Here is a 25,293-nt window from a genome sequence, read left to right as displayed (position 1 = left end):
GGTCCCCCCTGATAGACCTTATGCACATACAAACTCTATATACGTAAGCTCTAGGCATGCAATTCAGAACCAAATTCGTATATGCATAGGGCCTGTTTGGACAGCAGACTGAATGAGTGTAGATCAGGGCAGGGTTAACCATCTTATTCCCACTTCCCCACCACCACAGAGCATCAGTCTATACCAGGGGTCCCCACACTTTTTAGATCAGCGGGCACATTTGGAATTTTGAGAGCATGTTGTGGGTACTCTTAAAAAATGGCCGCCATGGTGGGCATGGCCGGTCACAAAACATTCATTCCCCAGAAGGCAAACTGGTGAGACTAAAAGAAAAGCGACTTGCCCAAGAACAAAGAGGTGTTTAGCTCTGAGCTCCAAAATGCAAAACCTTTCTTTTGAAGCCAAATAAAGATGGCGCTGAAGGGCAGCACTTCACTTTGCAGCATGCCAGGCTTCCAGTTAAAAATAATGTAAAGAAATAAAATAATAGGAGCGGCAGGGATCTTTGTGGGTGCCAAGAGAGGTGCCTGTGGGCACACTGGTGCTAAGAGGCACCATTCTGAAGACCCCATGCCTATATGGACTGAATGTCCAAAAAGGGCTGGACTTGATGGTCTTGTAGGCCCTTTCCAACCCTATGATTCTATGAATCTTCAAGTTGCAAGCAAAATTACACCAACAGGCGGTTGGGGTGTTAGGCTGCAGAAATGAAACTAATTTACCAATTTGCTTGCATTTCTCAGGTTCTGAATAAGAAATACAGTTGTTTCCTTTACTTAATTTGTCTTGCTTGCTATCCTAAGCACTCTTGCATGGCTGATGTTCAAGCAAATGTTTATATTTTCTACTGTACCCAGCTATTAGGCAGTAGGGTGTGTGGTTTTTCTACAATCCCATCTTTAGTTCTCACTTTGTAAACTTGTCCACCCTCCACTGTAATCCAGCCTAGGCATATATCGTCTATATTTACTGTTTCGTGATTAAGCATTTTATTATATTTGCATCCCATCCTTCTTGCACTGAATTCAAGAAAATGAACATAAGGTTCTCAGATGGTCTCCTGTACAGGCCAATCCTGCTTATTTTAACAAATCACCATAGGCCTTCAGACCATGCCTTGGGTCAGTCATATCCCAGTAGGCTCATTTGCAAAAATGAATACCAGTACTCTCTAAGCTGCTACAGCACATTCCCTCAACATTTCTAGGATATTTCCAGTTGATATTTACTTAAAGAAAAACCTAAAGTGAAAAGTTCATCCTGAGCCTTACACTTTAAAGCTGTACTGACTTCACAGGCCCATTCTCATCTCACAAACCTGAGGTGGCATTTTCAACAAAGTCCTCTGGGGCCAGGAGAAATTATAAATATTTTTGGCTCCGGGAGAGGGGTTTACCTTAATATGCTGCAAGGTGGTGGTGGTGGTGGTGGTGGTGGTGGCATGTGTGTGTGTGTGTGCGCGCACATGCGCGCGTGCACGCGCGCTTTCAGTAACAAACTGGTCTACTGTTGCTTGTGACAATGGAGCTTCAAATCAGTATTCTAGTGGTCTGCTCCTAGTGCCTCAGAAATGACACTATCAGGACATAGCATCATTTCTGAAGCACTGCAAGTTTTTAAAAATGGCGGCACCTATGAAAAAAAAGGCAGCCCTCATTATGGCTGTTGCCATAATCTTTTTTGGAGGTACCATTTCCAAGGCATTGGGAGGGGATATGGCAGATTGCATGGATGCTGATTTGGAGCTCTGTCTGTTGTGTTTTTTTTTTTTGGTGTTAGTTCTAGAAGGTGTTGTAGGTCTTCATAGAACCGATCAACCTCAGCTTCTTCGGCCTCAGTGGTTGGGGCGTAGACTTGAATTACTGTGATGTTGAATGGTTTGCCTTGGATTCGTACTGAGATCATTCTATCATTTTTGAGATTGTACCCCAGTACTGCTTTTCCCACCCTTTTGTTGACTATGAGTGCTACTCCATTTCTTCTAAGGGATTCTTGCCCACAGTAGTAGATATGATGGTCACCTGAATTAAATTCGCCCATGCCTGTCCATTTTAGTTTGCTGATTCCCAAGATGTCGATGTTCAGTCTTGCCATCTCATGTTTGACCACCTCCAGCTTACCTTGATTCATTGATCTTACATTCCAGGTTCCTAAACAATATTGTTCTTTACAGCATCGGATTTTCTTTTCACCACCAGACACATCCACAGCTGAGTGTCCTTTCGGCTATGGCCCAGCCACTTCACTCTTTCTGGCACTACTTGGAAATACCCTCTGCTCTTCCCCAGTAGCATATTGGACACCTTCCGACCTGAGGGGCTCATCTTCCGGCGTCATCTCTTTTAGCCTTGTGATACGTTCCATGGGGTTTTCTTGGCAAGAATACTGGAGTGGGTTGCCATTTCCTTCTCCAGTGGACCACATTTTGTCAGAACTCTCTGCCATGACCTGTCCGTCTTGGGTGGCCCTGCACGGCATAGCTTATGGCTTCACTGAGTTACGCAAGCCCCTTCGCCACAACAAGGCAGTGAAAAAAGATGTCCTCTTCATCATAGGGGATTGGAATGCTAAAGTAGGAAGTCAGGAAATCACTGGGATAACAGGCAGGCATGGCCTTGGTGTACAAAATGAAGAAGGACAAAAACTAATAGAGTTTTGCCAAGAGAACACGCTGATCATAGCAAACACTCTTTTCCAACAGCACAAGAGGCAACTCTACACATGGACATCACCAGATGGTCAATATCGAAATCAGATTGATTATGTCCTTTGCAGCCAAAGATGGAGAAGCTCTATACAGTCAGGAAAAACAATACCTGGAGCTGACTGTGGCTCAGATCATGAGCTTCTTATTGCAAAATTTCGGCTTAAATTGAAGAACGTAGGGAAAACCACTAAACCATTCAGGTATGACCTAAATCATATCCCTTATGAATACACAGTGGAGGTGAGGAATAGATTTAAGGGATTAGACCTGATAGACAGAGTGTCTGAGGAACTATGGCCGGAGGTCCGTAACATTGTTCAGGAGGCAGCAACTAAATCCATCCCAAAGAAAAAGAAATGCAAGAAAGCCAAGTGGCTGTCTGATGAGGCTTTACAAGTAGCTGAGGAAAGAAGGGAAGCGAAAAGCAAGGGAGAAAGGGGAAGATATATCCAACTGAATGCAGAGTTCCAGAGAATAGCAAGGGGAGACAAGAAGGCCTTCTTAAATGAACAATGCAAAGAAATCGAGGAAAACAACAGAATGGGAAAAACTAGAGATCTCGTCAAGAAAATCGGAGATCTCAAGGGAACGTTTTGTGCAAAGACAGGCATGATAAAGGACAAAGAAGGCAGGGACCTAACAAGCAGATGAGATTAAGAAGAGGTGGAAAGAATACACAGAAGAACTATACAGGAAAGATCTGAATGTCCCCGAGAGCCATGATAGTGCGGTCACTGAACTTGAGCCAGACATCCTCCAGAGTGAAGTCAAGTGGGCCTTAGGAAGCATTACTAACAACAAAGCTAGCGGAGATGACAGTTTTCCAGCTGAGCTATTTAAAATCCTAAAAGATGATGCTGTTAAAGTACTGCACTCAATATGCCAACAAATTTGGAACACTCAACAGTGGCCGCAAGACTGGAAAAGGTCAATTTACATTCCAATTCCAAAGAAGGGCAACGCCAAAGAGTGTTCAAACTACTGCACAATTGCGCTCATTTCACATGCCAGCAAGGTGATGCTCAAAATCCTACAAGCTAGACTTCAGCAGTATGCGAACCGAGAACTACTGGAAGTACAAGCTGGGTTTCGAAGAGGCAGAGGAACTAGAGATCAAATTGCCAATGCTCGCTGCATCATGGAGAAAGCAAGAGAATTCCAGAAAAACGTCTATTTCTGCTTCATTGACTATGCTAAAGCCTTTGATTGTGTGGATCACAACAAACTGTGGCAAATTCTTAAAGTGATGGGAATACCAGACCACCTTACCTGTCTCCTGAGAAACCTGTACGAGGGTCAAGAAGCAACAGTAAGAACCAGACATGGAACAACCGATTGGTTCAAAATTGGGAAAGGAGTACGACAAGGCTGCATATTGTCACCCTGCTTATTTAACTTATATGCAGAATACATCATGAGAAACACCAGGTTGGATGAATCACAGGTCGGAATTAAGATTGCCGGGAGAATTATCAACAACCTCCGATATGCAGATGATACCACCCTAATGGCAGAAAGCGAAGAGGATCTAAAGAGCCTCTTGTTGAGGGTGAAAGTGGAGAGTGCAAAAGCTGGTTTGAAACTCAACATTAAAAAAACTAAGATCATGGCATCTGGCCCCATCACTTCCTGGCATATAGAAGGGGAAGAAATGGAAGCAGTGACAGATTTTATTTTCTTGGACTCCAAGATCACCGCGGACGGTGACTGTAGCCATGAAATTAAAAGACGCTTGCTCCTTGGGAGGAAAGCTATGGCAAACCTAGACAGCATAGTAAGAAGCAGAGACATCACCTTGCCGACAAAGGTCCGTCTAATCAAAGCTATGGTTTTCCCAGTAGTAATGTATGGCTGTGAGAGCTGGACTATAAGGAAGGCTGAGCGCCGAAAAATTGATGCTTTCGAACTATGGTGCTGGAGAAGATTCTTACGAGTTCCCTGGACTGCAAGGAGGTCAAATCAGTCCATCCTAAAGGAAATCAACCCTGAGTGCTCATTGGAATGACAGATGCTGAAGCTGAAGCTCAAATATTTTGGCCACCTAATGCGAAGAGAAAACTCTCTGGAAAAGACCCTGATGCTGGGAAAGATTGAAGGCAAAAGAAGAAGGGGACGGCAGAGGATGAGATGGCTAGATAGTATCACCGATGCAATGAATATGAACTTGAGCACGCTCTGGGAGAGAGCGCAGGACAGGAAGGCCTGGCGTGCTATGGTCCATGGGATCACGAAGAGTCGGACACGACTGAACGACTGAACAACAACAACAACTGTTGTTTTTAGTAACCCCTATGGCAGAGGTGGAAAATGTGTGACCCTCCAGATGTTGTTGGACTGCAACTCCCATCAGCCCTAGCCAGCATAGACAATAGTGATGGATGATGGGAGTTGTAGTCCAACAATATCTGGAGAGCTACACATTCTGCATCCCCACACTACAGAAAGGCATGCTTAACTCCCATTTGCCTTGGTTCAGAAAAAACAAGTGATGTAGTGACGCAACAATGACAAAACCTCAAAGAAAGCCCAATTAATTTAGTGTGGGCTATCCAAGGGTCTCCTAGCTTCCCCCACTGTGAATTTTTCTATGTTCTGAATGTACAAACCTAGTGTTGCTTGCTCTGGATTTTGAAGGTCAAACTAGTGAGACTGAGTGGAAACTGGAATGCTCTGTTTGTCAACAGGGTAAGTCTAGTAGAGGCCAATGCAACTTGAGCAGTTTCAGAATTCTTGCCAAGTTGCCAACTAACTGCCCTGACACTGACCTATCTTTTTCTAGTAGTGCTAGGTTAGTGTGTTCATGATTCATACTGTCTCTGCCACAGCACATGCTGAAGATTATGACTCTTTGTTAAGTGTATGTTTCTATGAAGTAGTAACTTCACTTGAAAAAAGAGCATAAAAAGAGAGTGGGGAAAAACTGAACAGGATTAAAAAAAATCCTTTAGAAATTCATGGATTTATTATATTTTTAAATGGTGTGGCAAATGTGCACAAGGTCTGGTTATTGTGTACATTAGCTGTTGAATGCAGATTATGTCTAACAGACATACATACATATGCAAACACTAATAGCAAACTCAGGCTATGTAGCTAAAAGAGGGCTATTGAGAAACAAGAGGGAGGTACAAGCATGCTCTGGAAACCCCAAGGCTTGCAGAAGTCGAAAGAATGGGTAGGAAAAATATACCTCAGAACAGCCCAATGACAATCGAGCATGTTCAGTGGCCACAGAATGCTGAAGATGTGTTCAAGGGGGTGGGGACAGAAATCTGTTCGGAATATTGCAACCTTGTCTGCAAGTTATAGGAAGGGGGCAGTTTGGCAGTTAGCTGGTTAATGCGTCGACATTTGGGGCATAGCTAGCCTTAGGATCTCTATAGCCAACCTTGGCTTCCTGCTCCTCCCCTTCCATCGCCCCCCCCCCTTCTCTCCCTGCGTTCCTCCTTTGCTGGAAGCTCATGGTGTGCTTGCTTCTCTCCTGCCTGTGTTATAGAACACACCAAAAATGGACTGAACAAACTGCATTTGAAACTATATACTGTGACTGCATTATATGCAAGATTACTTGTAAGTATAACTGTTTTATTTCCGTCACTAAAAGAAGAGTATGGTCTCTTATTAGCCTTCTGTGTGCATGTCGGACTGGTGAATGGTCATTCCATTTTGTCTTTTTGTTTTTCTCTGCCAACTGCCTTTCTAACAAGAGGCAGAAATACCATATATTCCCATCAAAAACCAGGAGTGGGATGGACTATCCTGACAGAAGCCATGGCTGGCTGAAATCCTGAACAGGCCGCAGTGTTTTGTTGCAAATCCCTTTGTTGCAAATCCTTCCACACTGCAACATTTTGTTGCAATTCCCACTTGCATTTATAGATTAGTTAACAGGTACTGTCTTTGTATTTTTAAGACATGCAAAACATTTACAAAACATCATATTCATATATATATATATATATTTATAAAATACTGCTAATATTCTTGTATAACATTACTTCACAAGACTGAACGAATATTGATAGTACTTATGCTTGATCTTTAATAAGGCACAAAAAATACACACTTTTGTGTCTTTACATATCACAAAATCCTTCACATATAACCAGGAAGAGAAATATCTGTCTGATGTCCAGCAGGAACATATATTTACAACCACTTTAACTTAAATAATGAAGAAGAATAGAATTCCTACCCAAAATATTTGTATCAAATTGATACTATCTATGGGCAGCTCATATACCTTAATTTCCTTTCAGCTGGATCCAGAATCTGCCTTCCATTAATGAAAGGGCTCTGCTCGTGGAAGGTGCCTCTGCCCGATTTTCAGGAATCCCCCTCTGCCCTCCACACCACACCCCATTCAGCAGAGTCCCCCGACCCTCTGTGTAGCATTTTCAGGGAGCTGAAAAAAAATTCATAATAGAGAGACAGCAGATCTACCCCCATCACCAGGGCTGGGCCAAGACACTTTGCTGCCTGAGGCAAAGAACAAGATGGTGCCTCTCCCCATTCCACGTACAGAAGCCAACCAGACTAGCAATTGAACCTTACTTCAACGCTAGAGACAGGACAGTGTCTTCCACCTCACGTGAGGGCAGCAAGCTAATTAGGGGTGTGTGCAGGGCAGACTTTATGGCAGCCACAACTCTGTTTTCAAAGACTTTGCACTGGTCCATGTCCCAAAGAATCTGCCGCCTGAGGCATCTGTTTCATTGTGTATCATGGTACGGCCGGCCCTGTCCATCACAACCACTGTTAACAAGCCTCTTCCCACCCCTACACACACACATGTATGTTAGATGAGGCTGGGCCATTGCACTCTAGGTGTTGGATCAGAACTTGCAGGATATTATATAAGGGATACATAAAATGCAGTTAAGAGTATAGTTTATCTGTGTGGAAATCTTTGGGGATATGATGTATGCAACAACCACCCCAGTATATTGAAGTATAGGGAGTGTGTTGAAATCTTTCATTTATTATGCCCAGAATGGGTACATTAGCCCAGGCTGAGGCAATGGAAATGTTCATTCTTAACTTCAGTCCCAACTTTTCCAGGGCTTTAGGAATGCAATGCTGCCAACATAGGGACATGCTTTTCAGGTATGTGACAAGGGCTCAAACATTTGAATGACCTGTCATTTTATTTTTGTAGGCCTTTTCCAAGCTATGACTCAAACAAATTAACATCAATGGCGTGATTATGGTATCCAGATTCAAAGTCAGCTGAGCAGGAATTAGCAGTTAGAACAGTGCCTTTCTTTCAGCATCCCTATATAATTAAGAACAAAAATAGAAATGCTTTCTATTCATGACACTTCTGTTCATTGTGAAGCTCCACAGTTCACTTTGTCTTGTGTCCTGCTTATGGTTCCGGGTTGACAGATGGTTGGCCACTCTGTGAACATAATGCTGGACTAGATGGATCCTTGGTCTGATCCAGCAGGGATCTTCTTATGTTCTTATGTATATCAACCAGAAATGAAAGCTCTCTCATGAGATTTTACCCAGATTTCAGCCAGGCTAACACTAAAAAATGTAATATCTGAAGGAGATAAACATGTTTGGAAATATGCATATCATCATATAGATATGCCCGAAGCCTGCAATTTACTCAGGAATAAGCCTAATTGAAGACCATGGGACTTACTTCTGAGTAAACATGCATAGGATTCCAGATTAAAATACAGATTTTAATCTGTATTTTATTATTGTTAGCTGCCTTGAGCACCATTTTTGGTGGAAAGGCAGGATATTAAATAAATAAATAAATAAATAAATAAATAGTGATAGGATTGGGCTGTACAGTTCACACATTTCCTTTGAAATTATGTTCACATTAGTATTGTCCACCTGTCACATTTGTTTCCCAAACTGATCAGAAACATCTTCCCCCACCCACGCCCCGCAATCTCTTCACTGGGAACTGTTGCTTTCCCATTGCCCCCACTAATCCTTTGTAGGATGTACAAAATTACCTCATTGATATATCAGTTGATTCTCTCTGACTTCACACACAAAAGAGGTTACACTGCATATTGTCCTTTCACAATCTAAAGCAATCATTTCAACAGCTTTTCACATGCACTGTCCTTCCTCTGTCCACATAATTGCTTTCTCTTAGGCTGTTATCCTATACCCACTTACCTGGGAGTGAGCCCCATTGATTTAAATGGGTCTTACTTCTGAGTAGACATGTGTAGGATTGCACTGTTACAGACTCACAGAGCAATTAAGTAAGGGGGACACAATTCAGAAAAGGCTGGGAAGGCAGCTCTTTGTTGTTGTTGTTGTTCAGTCGTGTCTGTGACCCCATGGACCATAGCATGCCAGGCCTTCCTGTCCTGCGCTCTTTCCCAGAGTGTGCTCAAGTCCATATTCATTGCATCGGTGATGCTATCTAACCATCTCATCCTCTGCCGTCCCCTTCTCCTTTTGCCTTCAGTCTTTTCCAGCATCAGGGTCTTTTCCAGAGTTTTCTCTTCGCATTAGGTGGCCAAAATATATGAGGTTCAGCTTCAGTATCTGTCCTTCCAATGAGCACTCAGGGTTGATTTCCTTTAGGATGGACTGATTTGACCTCCTTGCAGTCCAGGGGACTCGTAAGAGTCTTCTCCAGCACCATAGTTCGAAAGCATCGATTCTTCGGCGCTCAGCCTTCCTTATAGTCCAGCTCTCACAGCCATACGTTGCTACTGGGAAAACCATAGCGTTGATTATATGAACTTTGTTGGCAAGGTGATGTCTCTGCTTCTTACTATGCTGTCTAGGTTTGCCATAGCTTTCCTCCCAAGGAGCAAGCGTCTTTTAATTTCATGGCTACAGTCACCGTCTGCAGTAATCTTGGAGCCCAAGAAAATAAAATCTGTCACTGCTTCCATTTCTTCCCCTTCTATATGCCAGGAGGTGATGGGGCCAGATGCTATGATCTGAGTTTTTTTAATGTTGAGTTTCAAACCAGCTTTTGCACTCTCCACTTTCACCCTCAACAAGAGGCCCTTTAGATCCTCTTCGCTTTCTGCCATTAGGGTGGTATCGTCTGCATATCTGAGGTTGTTGATAATTCTCCCGGCAATCTTAATTCTGACCTGTGATTCATCCAACCCGGCGTTTCTCATGATGTACTCTGCATATAAGTTAAATAAGCAGGGTGACAATATGCAGCCTTGTCGTACTCCTTTCCCAATGTTGAACCAATCGGTTGTTCCATGTCCGGTTCTTACTGTTGCTTCTTGACCCTCGTACAGGTTTCTCAGGAGACAGGTAAGGTGGTCTGGTACTCCCATCTCTTTCAGAATTTGCCACAGTTTTTTGTGATCCACACAATCAAAGGCTTTAGCGTAGTCAATGAAGCAGAAATAGACATTTTTCTGGAATTCTCTTGCTTTCTCCATGATCCAGCAAATGTTGGCGATTTGATCTCTAGTTCCTCTGCCTCTTCAAAACCCAGCTTGTACTTCCAGTAGTTCTTGGTTCACATACTGCTGAAGCCTAGCTTGTAGGATTTTGAGCATCACCTTGCTGGCATGTGAAATGAGCGCAATTGTGCGGTAGTTTGAACAGTCTTTGGCATTGCCCTTCTTTGGAATTGGAATGTAGACTGACCTTTTCCAGTCTTGTGGCTATTGTTGAGTGTTCCAAATTTGTTGGCATGTTGAGTGCAGCACTTTAACAGCATCATCTTTTAGGATTTTAAATATCTCTTCTGGAATACTGTCATCTCTGCTAGCTTTGTTGTTAGTAATGCTTCCTAAGGCCCACTTGACCTCACTCTCTAGGATGTCCGGCTCAAGTTCACTGACCGCACTATCATGGCTATCAGGGACATTAAGATCTTTCCTGTATAGTTCTTCTATGTATTCTTGCCACCTCTTCTTAATTTCATCTGCTTCTGTTAGGTCCCTGCCTTCTTTGTCCTTTATCATGCCAGTCTTTGCACAAAACATTCCCTTGAGATCTCTGATTTTCTTGAAGAGATCTCTAGTCTTTCCCATTCTATTGTTTTCTTCAATTTCTTTGCATTGTTCATTTAAGAAGGCCTTCTTGTCTCTCCTTGCTATTCTCTGGAACTCTGCATTCAGTTGGGTGTATCTTCCCCTTTCTCCCTTGCTTTTCGCTTCCCTTCTTTCCTCAGCTACTTGTAAAGCCTCATCAGACAGCCACTTGGCTTTCTTGCATTTCTTTTTCGTTGGGATGGATTGAGTTGCTGCCTCCTGAACAATGTTACGGACCTCCTCAGGCACTCTGTCTATCAGGTCTAATCCCTTAAATCTATTCGTCACCTCCACTGTATATTCATAAGGGATATGATTTAGGTCATACCTGAATGGTTTAGTGGTTTTTCCTACGTTCTTCAATTTAAGCCGAAATTTTGCAACAAGAAGCTCATGATCTGAGTCCCAGTCAGCTCCAGGTCTTGTTTTTACTGACTGTATAGAGCTTCTCCATCTTTGGCTGCAAAGGACATAATCAATCTGATTTCGATATTGACCATCTGGTGATGTCCATGTGTAGAGTCGCCTCTTGTGCTGTTGGAAAAGAGTGTTTGCTATGATCAGCGTGTTCTCTTGGCAAAACTCTATTAGCCTTTGTCCTGCTTCGTTTTGTACACCAAGGCCATGCTTGCCTGTTATCCCGGTGATTTCTTGACTTCCTGCTTTAGTATTCCAGTCCCCTATGATGAAGAGGACATCTTTTTTTGGTGTTAGTTCTAGAAGGTGTTGTAGGTCTTCATAAAATCGATCAACCTCAGCTTCTTCGGCATCAGTGGTTGGGGCACAGACTTGAATTACTTTGATGTTGAATGGTTTGCCTTGGATTTGTACTGAGATCATTCTATCGTTTTTGAGATTGTACCCCAGTACTGCTTTTCCCACCCTTTTGTTGACTATGAGTGCTACTCCATTTCTTCTAAGGGATTCTTGCCCACAGTAGTAGATATAATGGTCCCCTGAATTAAATTCGCCCATGCTTGTCCATTTTAGTTCGCTGATTCCCAAGATGTCGATGTTCAATCTTGCCATCTCATGTTTGACCACCTCCAGCTTACCTTGATTCATTGATCTTACATTCCAGGTTCCTAAACAATATTGTTCTTTACAGCATCGGACTTTCTTTTCACCAGGCAGCTCTTTACAGAAAGACTATTTGCCCCTAAGTGCAGAAGTTTATCCTTTGGTATTGCAAAGAAATAAATGAGAACTTAACCATATGGATCATTCAGTACTGCAAAGTCACCTGCAAACTAAAATGAGACAGAGTAATTGCAAACAGACATACAATTTTTCAAGAAAAATATAGGTTCAAGATACATAAGAAGCCCCCAGGCTCAGGGCTTCTTATATATTTTGTAAGGTATGAATTGTAATACAGTAGGATTTTTTCCTGCTCTGAGTACACAAATTGGGCCACTGATACACATGCAAACTGTGACCTGGTCTGTATGATCACAACATATTTAAGCCACAGAGTCCTGTGGCACATCCCAGTGTGTGCTGGGCAGGATTTGCATATTCAGCACCTGGCTGCAGCTTGTCCTATCATGCAAACCTGGGTGGTAGGGGTTGTGCAAGGTTTAAACAACCCTCACATAACCTATGGTCTGTTGTTGAGTTATGTAAGGGTTGTTTAACTTTCATACAACCCCCGCCCCCAGGTTTACATGACTTGAGAAACCATGGCTGGATGTAGGGATGTTGCGGGAGTCCGAGAGCGGGGTGGAGACTGGCAGACTCCTTCTGCTCAGCCTCCTGGACTCCAGTCCATGGATCACCACACTTGCTGGACCATTTGCCATGCTGTGTGAGCCACTGGATGTTCCCTGAGCATGTAGCATGCAATGCCTGCAACCCATTCCTTCAGCGAGCCACCATTTGGCATAAAGATGGCAGCTCATTCTTTTATGTAAAGGGCCTACTGACCCCACCCCAAGCATTGGGCACACTGGTGGTTCCCCTCCCCCAAACAGTCACACATTGATGTGAAGGGGGCAATAATCAAGTGAATCTGAGCTAAAAATTAAGATCCTTCTGTGGTGACTATACATTGTTATGAGAATCAGGCTTCAGTCCACATGCACGCGCATGCACACACACACACACACACACACTTTTACTTATTCATTCAGGCCAACATTCATTTTCTGGCCTCTCCATATGTTACCCCCCAAATGGTTTGGTTTAGCCCTGCAGGGACTAAGTCACTCAATGGAGAGCTAGAAGGAAGAAAATGGGTCTTGTTCTGCTAGGGAGTTGAATAATATTTCCAGGCTCCTATCAACTTGTATAAGGTAAAATGAATGGATATATATTCATAGTTAATTAGCAAGGGAATGGGGAATTATTTTAAATTGCCAGTCACCAGAGCGGTAAAAGCTGTCTTCTGGCGATCTACCAGTTGCACTGGTACTTGATAGTAGCTTTTCAGATCCAGGAAAGAGTACCGATTGGATCCTGTTTATAATTCCACAGGGGATGAAACTACAGGAGAAACTCCCCATTTCCGAATGTCTGGAAGATAACCATTGTCACCCATTGATTTATACTTTGGAATAAAACCTAAGGGACAAATTAAGTCATCCATTAGCAATATATGAAAGACTTAAGATGCAGACCATGTTGTGCATAAGAAACTGGCTACCAAAAGGTGAAAAGCATCAGCTAACTAAAACAAAAACAAAAGGAGATGGAATGCTCATATGAGGGCTACACCCCAAACCAGGACACAAAGCCTTAGTATGAAATGTAACTCCCCAGGGGATACAAAAATAGTTGATAGAAGGGAATAGTTGTACCTAGTTCTAGAGCAGATTGATGAAGATCTCCCAGTAAACGGAGTTCAATCTGAAGATGATACAGCTGTCATTCAAACTTTACACAGAGATATGTTGAGACACGAAATTTATTTCATCTGAAGAAATGCATGATATAAAGAATCAAGAAGATCCTGTTGGCAAGAGGACTAGGCATCAAACCACTGATGAGGTGGTCTAAACAGAAGATGAGGACCATTGGATCCCAGAGTCTATAATTCCATCAGAACTCAGAGGAATTCACTCCAGTTCATTTATTAAAGGAGTTTAGTGTAGCTCACAGCCTTCGTGATGAACCACCCATGGAGCTTCAGCTAGTGATAATGCAGAAATGTAATAAACAAACAAATAAAATGAAGGCGCCCCAAACACAGAAACTGGGCTGCAATGGTCACTTGTAGCAGCCCTTCTAGCATGGAAGTATCATCAGTTGTTCCAGAAGAAATCAAAGTAGTACCTTATAGGTGTCAAAGAGCTAAAATCCTCGTTCAGTGATTTCCTTGTTCTGAGCTTTCCAATTGTACCACACATTACAAATTCTAAACAGATATTCATTTATTGTTGTAGTTGTTTATTAGTCATAACTAATTCCACAGGTCTCAGAATTGTAGAGTAGTGTCTGGGCAACAGTAGTTTAGCAGGGGAAAATGTAACTGTCATGAATTGGTTGGTTTAGTCATATAGTGGCAGAATCATTCTGGGGTGAGCTAGAAGGAAGGAGCTGAAGTTTATTCTGCTAGGGAGTTGAATAATAACTCTGGGATCTTATCACTTTGAATGAATTGAATTGAGGTATATCCATGGTGAATTAGCAAGGAGGTCAGGTATCATTTTTGCATATCTGATATTATTTGTTATAATTACAGGGCTACGTCCTTCAAGCTGCAATTTATAACTTTGGCATTTTGCTGTGACTGTCCTGTCACTTTGGAACTAAACCTGTTTGCAGAGAAGCAACTCTGAAGTGCCCAGCTTCTTGGTAGATTACAGGAATGTTTGGACTGGCTGACTACAAAGTTTGCAAGCAAGCATTATCCAATTTTCTTTTGGGACTCAGAGAGACTACTGGTTGCATTTTTCTTATTCAAACATACTCCTTAGGCATTTAGCTTTATGTGAGCAACTGCTGTATTCTGTATAATTGAGGTTCCAACTAAATAAATTTTGTTTGCTTCAGATCTTTGTCAATGGTTATTTCAATTAAGCCCTGTAGTCTCCCCTTCAGAACTGTTTGAATGATGATGCATTCAGTCCTGTGAGAGCTCTCCTGCAGCCTGTGTAGTGCATGTTTACCACCACAGAGGGTAGGCCTCAGACAAAGCACACAGATTATGAAATCTCCTCGGATATGAATCCTGCAGATCTCAGACTTCAAGGCTTGGCAGTACCTCTACCCATGTTATTCTTAGTCCCCAGCAATCCCACCATCACAGGGAAACCACTGTGTCTTTATGAGTGCTAGCCCTTTAAGAGGCCATGGTAGCTTAGTGGACAGAACTTAAAAGTGAGCTGGTTCTCTAAGACCTGAAACAGCAATTTGGTCAAACAACTGTTGGTGAAATAACCGTTTCTTTAGCTCCTGGCTGCTCAAGCCTTGTACACATGTTGTCTCATACAGCTTGGTTACTAGTCAGACCGGGCCATGCCAGGCATGCTGGCTTCACCCTTCCCCACCTAAAGCTCCTGTCATGGCATCCCAGCTATACTGGAGAAAGATATAGTCTTCCCATTTGCAAAGATGAACTAATGCAACATCTGCACAAATAGGAAAAGTCCAGGCCAACACCACTAGATCACCTGGATGCTCAAGTAAGCAACACTCTCTTGCATTGGCAGTCCACTATGGTACAATGGTTTAAGGTTCATATCTGTCACCCTCCATCCTACTTTGACATATTATTTATTACATAAATAAATGCTCTTTTTATACATATAAGAATTATATGTACAATTACTATTATTATTATTATTATTATTATTATTATTAAAATCTTAGTCTCTGTAGGTTAAAAGTTGAGGAAATTAAGCCTTAGAAAAATATGTAATTTAATTCTACAGCAAAATATATTATATACACTTTCCATAGTGGATTATTACTATAAGCTTTCCACAGTAGATTATTACACTTAAAAAAAACCAGAATTAAATAATTGAAAGCTCTGTATCATTGTCCACCACTTCATTTCCACCTTCTCTTGAAGTGGCACACTGTAAATTGTCCCAGAGACAAAATTGGGCTTCCTTCACTGGAGTTCCATATCTAGAAGGTCCTGGAAGTTTTTGATCACATGTTGTGAATGGCTAGAGACATGTTCCTCAAGTTTGGGTCCCATTTGCTTGTGAAGGCTCTTGGCAAGTTTAGAAACCACAATTCTCACATTCCCACTCTTTCCAGGCAACACTCCATTGCCAATCATGTTGCTCAGGAAGTACCAGAGAACAGGAAGGGCGTGACGCTCCACGACCTGTGGTTTCCGTGGATAGGCAGAATCCACCAAAACTGCAATGCAGAGAGACAGATGAACTTTACAAATTCAAACAGTTGCTCGCTTTTGTGAACATATTCACACAATTGAGATTTAAATGTTTGTTAAGAAGGCAACCATTTTCTCTACAAACGAGGAATGCTAGAGGATATCTGCCACACACCCCTTAACAACTGTCTTGAGACATGCACAGGGTTCTTCTAATTACCTAAGCAGCACAGTAATACCGTCAAAGAGTTTTTTTGGAGAGGTAAAGGGGTTAGGTATGGGGCACATGCCACTGACAACTCCCTATGCAGATTTTTATGAGATAAAAATCAACATTGGGGGTTAAGAACAGCAGCAAAAACAAGTGCTGCTGCCACTGTTGAATGCAAAGGAGTTTCTAAGGCAAGCTAAGTAGAGCATGATTAGGCAGAACATAAGGATTGTCTCCCCCCATATATACCTGCCCAGACCTAAGATCATCTTTAGCGGTCCTTCTCTGGGAGCCCCCACCAAAGAAAGTGAGGAGGGTGACTACTAAGAAGAGGGCCTTTTCTGCTGTGGCATCCCTGTTGTGGAATGATATTCCCAGAGAGGCTCGCCTTGGGCTCTTTTCGGCGCCAGGTGAAGACCTTTTTTTATTTTCCCAAGCATTTGAGTATTTCAGTTTCTGTTTTAAATCTGGTACTGTATTTTAAGTCTTTGCACTATTTGGTGATTATTTTTAAGTTTTATATTGTAGTTTTAAACTTTTAAAATGTTATATTGTATTTTATTGTCTTGTATTTTATGGATTTAATTGTTGTGAACCACCCAGAAAGCTTCGCCTTTGGCAAATATAGAAATGTAATAAACAAACAAACATGTTATTACTCTGCTTGATATATTAGCTAACCCAGCAGAAATTACCCCCTATATTCCAGCAGCTAAAGTCTATGAGTATTCAGGAGCTCGCTGGCAGAGGGTACAAAATTAGAAGGTGAAACCGATAATTTCTAACAACCAATAATGCTTTCTTTTGTTAATTACATTGCAGGTATTCCCAAACAAGCTCATGCAAGTAAAGAAAAAATCCTAATAATTCACTACAGTGCACAATGAATAGATAAAATAAACTGCTATTCAAAACTAGGAGTACTTTCAAACAGGCTTTTATCATGCCATTGCCCTGCCTCCTTGATAGAACTGTAGTGGGGGTGAGGGTGTTTGAGATTATGTCATCTTCCACACTCATAACCCTCCCATGTTTTCCCATAACTTCTTCCATCTTCTTTCTAGAAAATCCGTTAAGGAGAAAAAGACAGAGTAGCTGCACAGTGCCTTCTCATCAGTAGCACTGTAGGTGACCTCTGTCTGAAAGCACACTAGCTCTGTTTAGGGAATAGCGTTACCATATTTTGATTTTTTAAGTCCCTTACTAGGCACTAGATGTTACTTAAGAGCATTACTGCATGAGGCTGTTAATCAGCTGTTTATCTGTTGTATCTACTTTCAGTTTCATCGCAGAATTGAGCTCTGAGCACTACATGAGGAGCATTTCCTTTCCTGTTTTTCCACAGCATAAACTCTAGGTGGCACTGTGGTATAGTTGCTAATCAGAAATAATACCCCATTTTCCCTGCTCCAAAAAAAACTTGCTGGAAGTGCTGATTAGATACAGAACTGAAGCTGGAAGGTCACGACATTGACTAAAGAACCAGTAAACAACAGTGAGTAGGGAATGATGAGTGCATGATAAATGCATCATGTAGAAAAGCTGCAAGTTGTGGTCTGTCCAAGAGTTTGTCACCTCTGCCATGAACACACTAGGTGGCCTTAAGCAAGTTACTGTCTCTGAGCTTCAGCCAGACATCTGTAAATTGGGGATAACAGTGTGCTTGTAAGGATTATTGAGATAATATATGTAAAGTACTTTGAACACTCTAAACACTATACAAATACTAAATAAAAATCTGAGCAGCATGCTGTGGGCATTCTAAATTACATTTAACAATTGGTTTCTTGCTGATAATCATCACATTGATAATGTGACTAATCTGCTTTCTTATTTCATATTTTACATAAGGGGTATTTCAAGAAATAGATTAATTATTTATTGAAATGGCTGAAGGGATAGCATATTACACCAACATCAGTGAGCTCTGAACACTCAAAATCAAAACTTCAAATGTCTAGCTATTGATTTCAAAACTACTGTGTCAAAAGCAATAGTAAGATTTTTGCCTAGTCCATGCAGACTACAAAGGGGTATTGCTTGTAAACCATCATATTTCAAGAGTAGTAAAATGAGGCGTCATTAAAATGAATGGTAGTTGGGTAAGAGCATATTAGAATAACAATTCTACTATTGTTCCACTACTATTAATTTTTACTGCATAAAAAGTGGAGGGGGAGAGACAGACAGGCAGGCAGGCAGGCAGGCAGACAGAGATTACAGATAGGTTGATACTTTTTTGTTATGAAACGTCTTCAGGAAATTTGACTAAATGAAAGAGCTGCTGATCCTAAGTGTCTTTCATTCTTGCAATTAGAGACTTCAGTACTACATTTCCACAGGAAAAATATTGCTCTTGAATGCTGTTGGTTTTTAGTGACCTGTGCCATGATAGAGGGCTTGGTTATTTATTTCATGCATTGAGCTGTCTAAAAGGGTGATATCAAATTCCCAGATTCCAGCTCTAAAGGGTACACCATGGGTTGAACTCCAGTGACACCTGTGACCTTTTGGTGACATCTGATGAGGAAGCGACAAGTGCAGTCGGTGTCCCTCTGTATGATCAGTGGCTCAAGAAAAATGATTTAGAGTCAAAGGTTAATTCAAAAATGAAAATGCCTGATGGAAAATTTACTGAAACTTTTGATACCGGAGGAGATAATTTTAGGTTTGGGGGCTTTAGTCTGCTCTGAGGGTCACAATACAATCGTTTCACAATGTGAGCTCAAGTCTAATTTCAGAATGGGCTGGGTATGTGGTCACAATTTCTGCTCCCCTTGTCCAATATGTTATAGCAGCCTTCCTGAACTTTGTGCCTGCCAGATGTTTTGGACTACAACTCCCAGCATTCCTGACCATTAGCATGTTGGCTGGAACAGATGGGAGTTGAAGTCCAAAACATCTGGAGAGCACCAACTTTGTGGAAGGCTGGGTTAGAGGGATTGTGGCAATTGGCTTTTAGGTTACTTTTGAAAATAAAAAATGTGACACTCAGAAATCCCTCCTGTATCATATATGTGCATGAAAGTAGCCCAGTTCAGATATAATGATCTTAGTCCAATAAAGCATGGTTTATTTGACTGGGAATTAGTGTTGTACCCACATGCTCGCTCCTCCCTTCTCTCACACCCTCATGGAAAACATCCGATCTTGAATTCTGCTTTGTAGCTGAAGCTTAAATCACAGTTTCCTGGTTCAATTGTAATGGGAAACTGTGGTTTAATAAACCTTGGAAGTATTGCATTAAAGGTGTAAAAAAGAAGGGGAGGAAGGAGGGAGCATGCGGACACAATGCTTGCTTACTGGACCAAGTTCTGAATTACAGTTACAGATTACATCTGTACATCAATTACATCGGAACTACAGCTGGGGAGAAACAGTGATTAAGGGCATCTCTACATGAGGCTTTTATCGTGATTGGTCACTCATGGAAGTTTGTGGGTGCTTTACATGACGTCGTCAATTTCCAGGGCCTCTCCCATGCTTTATAACCTTTATCCTGTTTTTTTAAGATTGGGGAAAGTCTGGCATTTTTTTTTAGAAGTGTGGTGAAGTGCTGCAACTGCTGTGTGTAATTCTGCAATTCCACTATACCACACCACTAGATACAGTCTAGTGGCTGTATCATGAAACATATAGACCTTGAATAGAAAGGAAATCCCCAGAAAAAAGCACGTGTAAGCACGTGTAAAGGTGCCAATCTTAATCCCACAAAGAATCTGCAAGCAGAAGCCCTGATAAAGGTGCAGGATAAAACCCTGGTCTAGAAAAGCCCTCAGCCAAAATTTATGAAACTGACCCAGGAATTTGATGAGAATTGGTTTTGTAAAATGCCCCCACTCCCATTTCATTGATTCTCCAGCATGTTTACTCAATGGCATGTTTATCATGTGAACTAAGTGGGGCTCACTTCTCATTAGACATGCATAGGATCACACTGTTAACCTCAGTTTTCCCCCCTCCTACAAGTGCAGCATGGGACACCTTTTTAATGTTTGGCTCTGCTTTTGAATAAAGCATCTTTGGGTTTTTAAAAGGCTTTCTTATCTATTTTAGCAAAAAATAAATTAAAATCATCACACCAAAACAACCCATTTTGATGTGAGTGAAACAGCTTCAAAATTAGCAGTGTCATTTTGAGCACTGCTAACCTGACCTAAGCCAGTATGTTGCAAACGGTTGTGCTCAAACACCAAAACAGGAGCGTGGGGTGCTCTTGCACCAGCAGGTCAGAGGGACTCCTGAAATTATGCTGGCTCAAATATGCTAAAAGAAAGAAAAGACACAGTCCTCAATTCCACTTTGAAAAGGTGTAAATAACTTATCTTATGTACAAATCTTAAAGAGAATTTCTATAAGATGATGTATAGATGGTACATGTCACTGTATAAACTGTCTAAAATGTATGAGGGTGTTTCTGGAAAATGCTGAAAATGTGAAGACCAAGATGGAACGTTTTATCATCTATGGTGGATTTGTAAAAAAAAAAAAAAGCTAAAACGTTTTGGAAACGAATACAGTCTCTAGTTCAAAGAATATTAAAGACTACTATAGAATTAAAGCCAGATACTTTTTTACTGAAGAACGTAGGGAAAACCACTAAACCATTCAGGTATGACCTAAATCATATCCCTTATGAATATACAGTGGAGGTGACGAATAGATTTAAGGGATTAGGCCTGAGGAACTATGAACAGAGGTCCGTAACATTGTTCAGGAGGCAGCAACAAAATCCATCCCAAAGAAAAAGAAATGCAAGAAAGCAAAGTGGCTGTCTGATGAGGCTTTACAAGTAGCTCACGAAAGAAGGGAAGCGAAAAGCAAGGGAGAAAGGGGAAGATATACCCAACTGAATGCAGAGTTCCAGAGAATAGCAAGGAGAGACAAGAAGGTCTTCTTAAATGAACAATGCAAAGAAATCGAGGAAAACAACAGAATGGGAAAGACTAGAGATTTCTTCAAGAAAATTGGAGATCTCAAGGGAACGTTTTGTGCAAAGACGGGCATGATAAAGGACAAAGAAGGCAGGGACCTAACAGAAGCAGATGAGATTAAGAAGAGGTGGCAAGAATACACAGAAGAACTATACAGGAAAGATCTGAATGTCCCGGATAGCCATGATAGTGCGGTCACTGAACTGGAGCCGGACATCCTAGAGAGTGAAGTCAAGTGGGCCTTAGGAAGCATTACTAAGTAACAACAAAGCTAGAAGAGATGACAGTATTCCAGCTGAGCTATTTAAAATCCTAAAAGATGATACTGTTAAAGTGCTGCACTCAATATGCCAACAAATGTGGAACACTCAACAGTGGCCACAAGACTGGAAAAGGTCAGTTTACATTCCAATTCCAAAGAAGGGCAACGTCAAAGAGTGTTCAAACTACCGTACAATTGCGCTCATTTCACATGCCAGCAAGGTGATGCTCAAAATCCTACAAGCTAGGCTTCAGCAGTATGCGAACCAAGAACTACTGGAAGTACAAGCTGGGTTTTGAAGAGGCAGAGGAACTAGAGATCAAATCGCCAACATTTGCTGGATCATGGAGAAAGCAAGAGAATTCCAGAAAAATGTCTATTTCTGCTTCATTGACTACGCTAAAGCCTTTGATTGTGTGGATCACAAAAAACTGTGGCAAATTCTGAAAGAGATGGGAGTACCAGACCACCTTATCTGTCTCATGAGAAACCTTTACGAGGGTCAAGAAGCAACAGTAAGAACCAGACATGGAACAACCGATTGGTTCAAAATTGGGAAAGGAGTACGACAAGGCTGCATATTGTCACCCTGCTTATTTAACTTATATGCAGAGTACATCATGAGAAACGCCGATTTGGATGAATCACAGGTCGGAATTAAGATCGATTAAGATGATACCACCCTAATGGCAGAAAGTGAAGATCTAAAGAGCCTCTTGTTGAGGGTAGGGATGTACGAAAGTCACTTATCTTTTCGCAGGGGTGATTCGCGGTGGGGGGGAGGCACTTCGCTTCTCCCCCCGAAGTTCAGGCGAGGGGGGGGAGGCGTCCCGCCTCGCCTGGCCAAAATTCAGGCTGGGGAGAAGTGCCCCGTCTCCCCGGCCGCGAAAGAAAAAGTCAAACAAACAAACAAACAAAAACCCCGTGATAGGCTACGTAACGATTAACGTAGCCTATCACAGCTAGATTTCCAAATTTCGCAAATAGCGTTCCCTTATTTTCGCCGTAGTCTACGTAAATCTTTATGTAGACTAGACGTGCCAAAATAAGGAACGCAAATGGCGGCGCACATGGGCCGCCGCCATTTGCATACGCGCATTTCTTTTTTTCCCCCAAATCACCCGTGATAGGCTACATGACGATTTATGTAGCCTATCATGGCTGACTTTGGAAATCTAGCCATGATAGGCTACGTAAATCGTCATGTAGCCTATCACGGGTGTGTGTTGTTGTTGTTTTTACTTACTTTTTTATTTTGTAACGGCAGTGGCGGCGGCAGCCGGTCGGGAGACCGCCCGCCGCCCCCGCCCCCGCCGAAACTCCGCCGAAATGCCGCCGGGACCCGCCGCCGAGAGGGACATTCGCTGAAGGTAAGTCCCATCCCGGGGGGGGCGGGGGGCCAGCGGAGAATTTCCCCAACACTTTCAGGGGGCAGAATGCCTCGGCGCTTGGCCTCCCGAAGATTCAAGGAGAAATTCTCCACCATCCCTAGCTAAGGGTGAAAGAGGAGAGTGCAAAAGCTGGTTTGAAACTCAACATTAAAAAAACCAAGATCATGGCATCTGGCCCCATCACTTCCTGGCATATAGAAGGGGAAGAAATGGAAGCAGTGACAGATTTTATTTTCTTGGGCTCCAAGATCACCGCAGACAGTGACTGTAGCCATGAAATTAAAAGACGCTTGCTCCTTGGGAGGAAAGCTATGGCAAACCTAGACAGCACAGTAAGAAGCAGAGACATCACCTTGCCGACAAAGGTCCATATAATCAAAGCTATGGTTTTCCCAGTAGTAATGTATGGCTGTGAGAGCTAGGGATGTACGAAAGGCACTTACCTTTCGCGGATTATGTTGATGGGGGGGGAGGCGCTCCGTCCCTCCCCCCAGCATCCTGGATGGGGGGGGAGGCGCTCCGTTCCTCCCCCCCAGAATCCTGGCCAGCCGGCTGTGCTCCGCAGGGATTCTGCAGAGCCGCCGGCCGGCTCCGCCAGCAGCCGGACATCCGGCCATTGGATAGCAGGGACGCAAATGGCGGCGGCTGTAGCCACTGCCGTTTGCGTCCCTGCAGTCAGCCGTGATAGGCTACGTAAATGTTTACGTAGCCTATCACGGCTAACTTAAAAAAAAAAAAACAACGCGCATTATTTTGGCATGTCTTAGTCTACGTCAAGATTTACATAGACTAAGACGGCGAAAATGAGGGGAACGTAAATAGCGTAGCGGATGCCAGAGCTGCCGCCAGAGCCGCTGCCGCCAGGAAGATCTGCCCCAGGTAAGTCTCGTCCCGGGGGGGCGGGGGGGCAGACCATTCCGCCATCGATTTCGGGGGGCCGAATGCGCTGGCATTCGGCCTCCCCGATATCCGTGGCGGAATTCTCTGACATCCCTAGTGAGAGCTGGACTGTAAGGAAGGCTGAGTGCCGAAGAATTGATGCTTTCGAACTGTGGTGCTGGAGAAGACCCTTACGAGTCCCCTGGACTGCAAGGAGGTCAAATCAGTCAATACTAAAGGAAATCAATCCTCAGTGCTCATTGGAAGGACAGATACTGAAGCTGAACCTCATATATTTTGGCCACCTAATGCGAAGAGAAAACTCTGGAAAAGACCCTGATGCTGGAAAAGACTGAAGGCAAAAGGAGAAGGGGACGGCAGAGGATGAGATGACTAGATAGCATCACTGATGCAATGAATATGGACTTGAGCACACTCCGGGTGACAGCGCAGGACAGGGAGGCCTGGCGTGCTATGGTCCATGGGGTCACGAAGAGTCGGACACGACTGAACGACTGAACAACAACAAATGGACAAACACGTAAAAGAGAAGGGGGGAACCCACTTTCTCTATATGATAACGGCTGCAAGGTTATTGTATGCACAAAAGTGGAAGAATGAAACAATACCAACTGTGAATGAGTGGATCACGAAAATGATGGAGCTGGCAGAGATGGCAAAACTTACTATTATAATTAAAGAAGGATTAATAATTAGATTTATGTCAGAATGGAAACCTTTTTTAGAATTTGTCCAAGAAATAGAGAAAAATGATATCTATGTATGTGGATTCTGAACTTTGAGATGGTCAACTCTCTTTCTCCTTTGTTAAAAATTAGGAGAAATGAGATAAGGCCTGTGAACTCAATGTATGATATACAACTAAGATAAGAAGTAGAGAACAATAATAAGCATTTGTTGTGTAAGGGGAGCTGAAGGTAGATACCTTATAATCTTAGATGTATTTTAGTGTCTCCCTGTGTGTGTTGTTGTAATGATGTGTATTGTGTGTTCATAAATAAATACAACTATTAATCAATAAAAAAGAAAAGAAAGAAAAGGTGTAAATAACAGTAGAATACGCTGTAGTGTGCAGACAGAAGCCTTTTGCCTCCTGCTGTTATCTGAGCTACTGCTTTGATCATTTGGACGAAACTCATAACCACATGTGCTGGGTTTGGGTTTGGTTTTTACCTGACAGGCGGTCTGTGATATCCTGCAGAGCTCGGCCACTGATGAAACGCACCCTGCTGGCAAAAGTTTGAAGCAGCAGAAGATTATCTGAAAGGGACAGAAACACTTTGTTTGGAAATTATTATAAACCAAAGAGGAAGTGGGTGGCAGTGGGGAGAAAATTATCTGTAGCACATAGAAGATAATTTAATATTGCTATTTTCTTTGAGCATGAATTGAGAAGATTTTTGTTTCACAGTACTTGAGGCTAGTTCACACATGCATGTACAGCCCTTCGGTAGCATACCCTTGCACCTGAATGTGTGAACTGAGATGCTGAAAGGCATTGAATTTGAAGCAATAGGAGGTGATATGAATTTTTTTGGTGTGAAATTGGATCTGTGATGGCACACTTGCATGTACAAATCATAGTACTTGAAAGGTTGTCA

The 25,293-nt window shown here is 42.5% G+C and overlaps 1 protein-coding gene across 2 annotated transcripts in view; it reads right to left on the bottom strand.

The window, feature by feature from the left end:
• Positions 1 to 15,409: 15,409 nt before the first annotated feature.
• The window catches only part of TOGARAM2 (TOG array regulator of axonemal microtubules 2), a 121,175-nt gene continuing 111,291 nt past the window's right edge, over positions 15,410 to 25,293 (bottom strand). For both annotated transcript variants that reach the window (XM_084828603.1, XM_084828604.1), the window contains 2 exons: positions 24,866 to 24,952; positions 15,410 to 16,020 (listed from right to left, as the gene is read on the bottom strand). In XM_084828603.1, the coding sequence (XP_084684729.1) occupies positions 15,764 to 16,020; positions 24,866 to 24,952 (344 nt within the window). In that variant the 3' untranslated portion in view covers positions 15,410 to 15,763. The remainder of the gene's footprint in view (positions 16,021 to 24,865; positions 24,953 to 25,293) is intronic.

The sequence above is a fragment of the Heloderma suspectum genome, chromosome 1 (assembly GCF_057233095.1).
Source record: "Heloderma suspectum isolate Gila_16-S chromosome 1, 16-S_ref, whole genome shotgun sequence".
Classification (NCBI taxonomy): Eukaryota; Metazoa; Chordata; class Lepidosauria; order Squamata; family Helodermatidae; genus Heloderma; species Heloderma suspectum.
The sequence above is the reverse complement of the archived record's forward strand: the minus strand, read 5'-3'. Positions and strand labels throughout refer to the sequence as shown.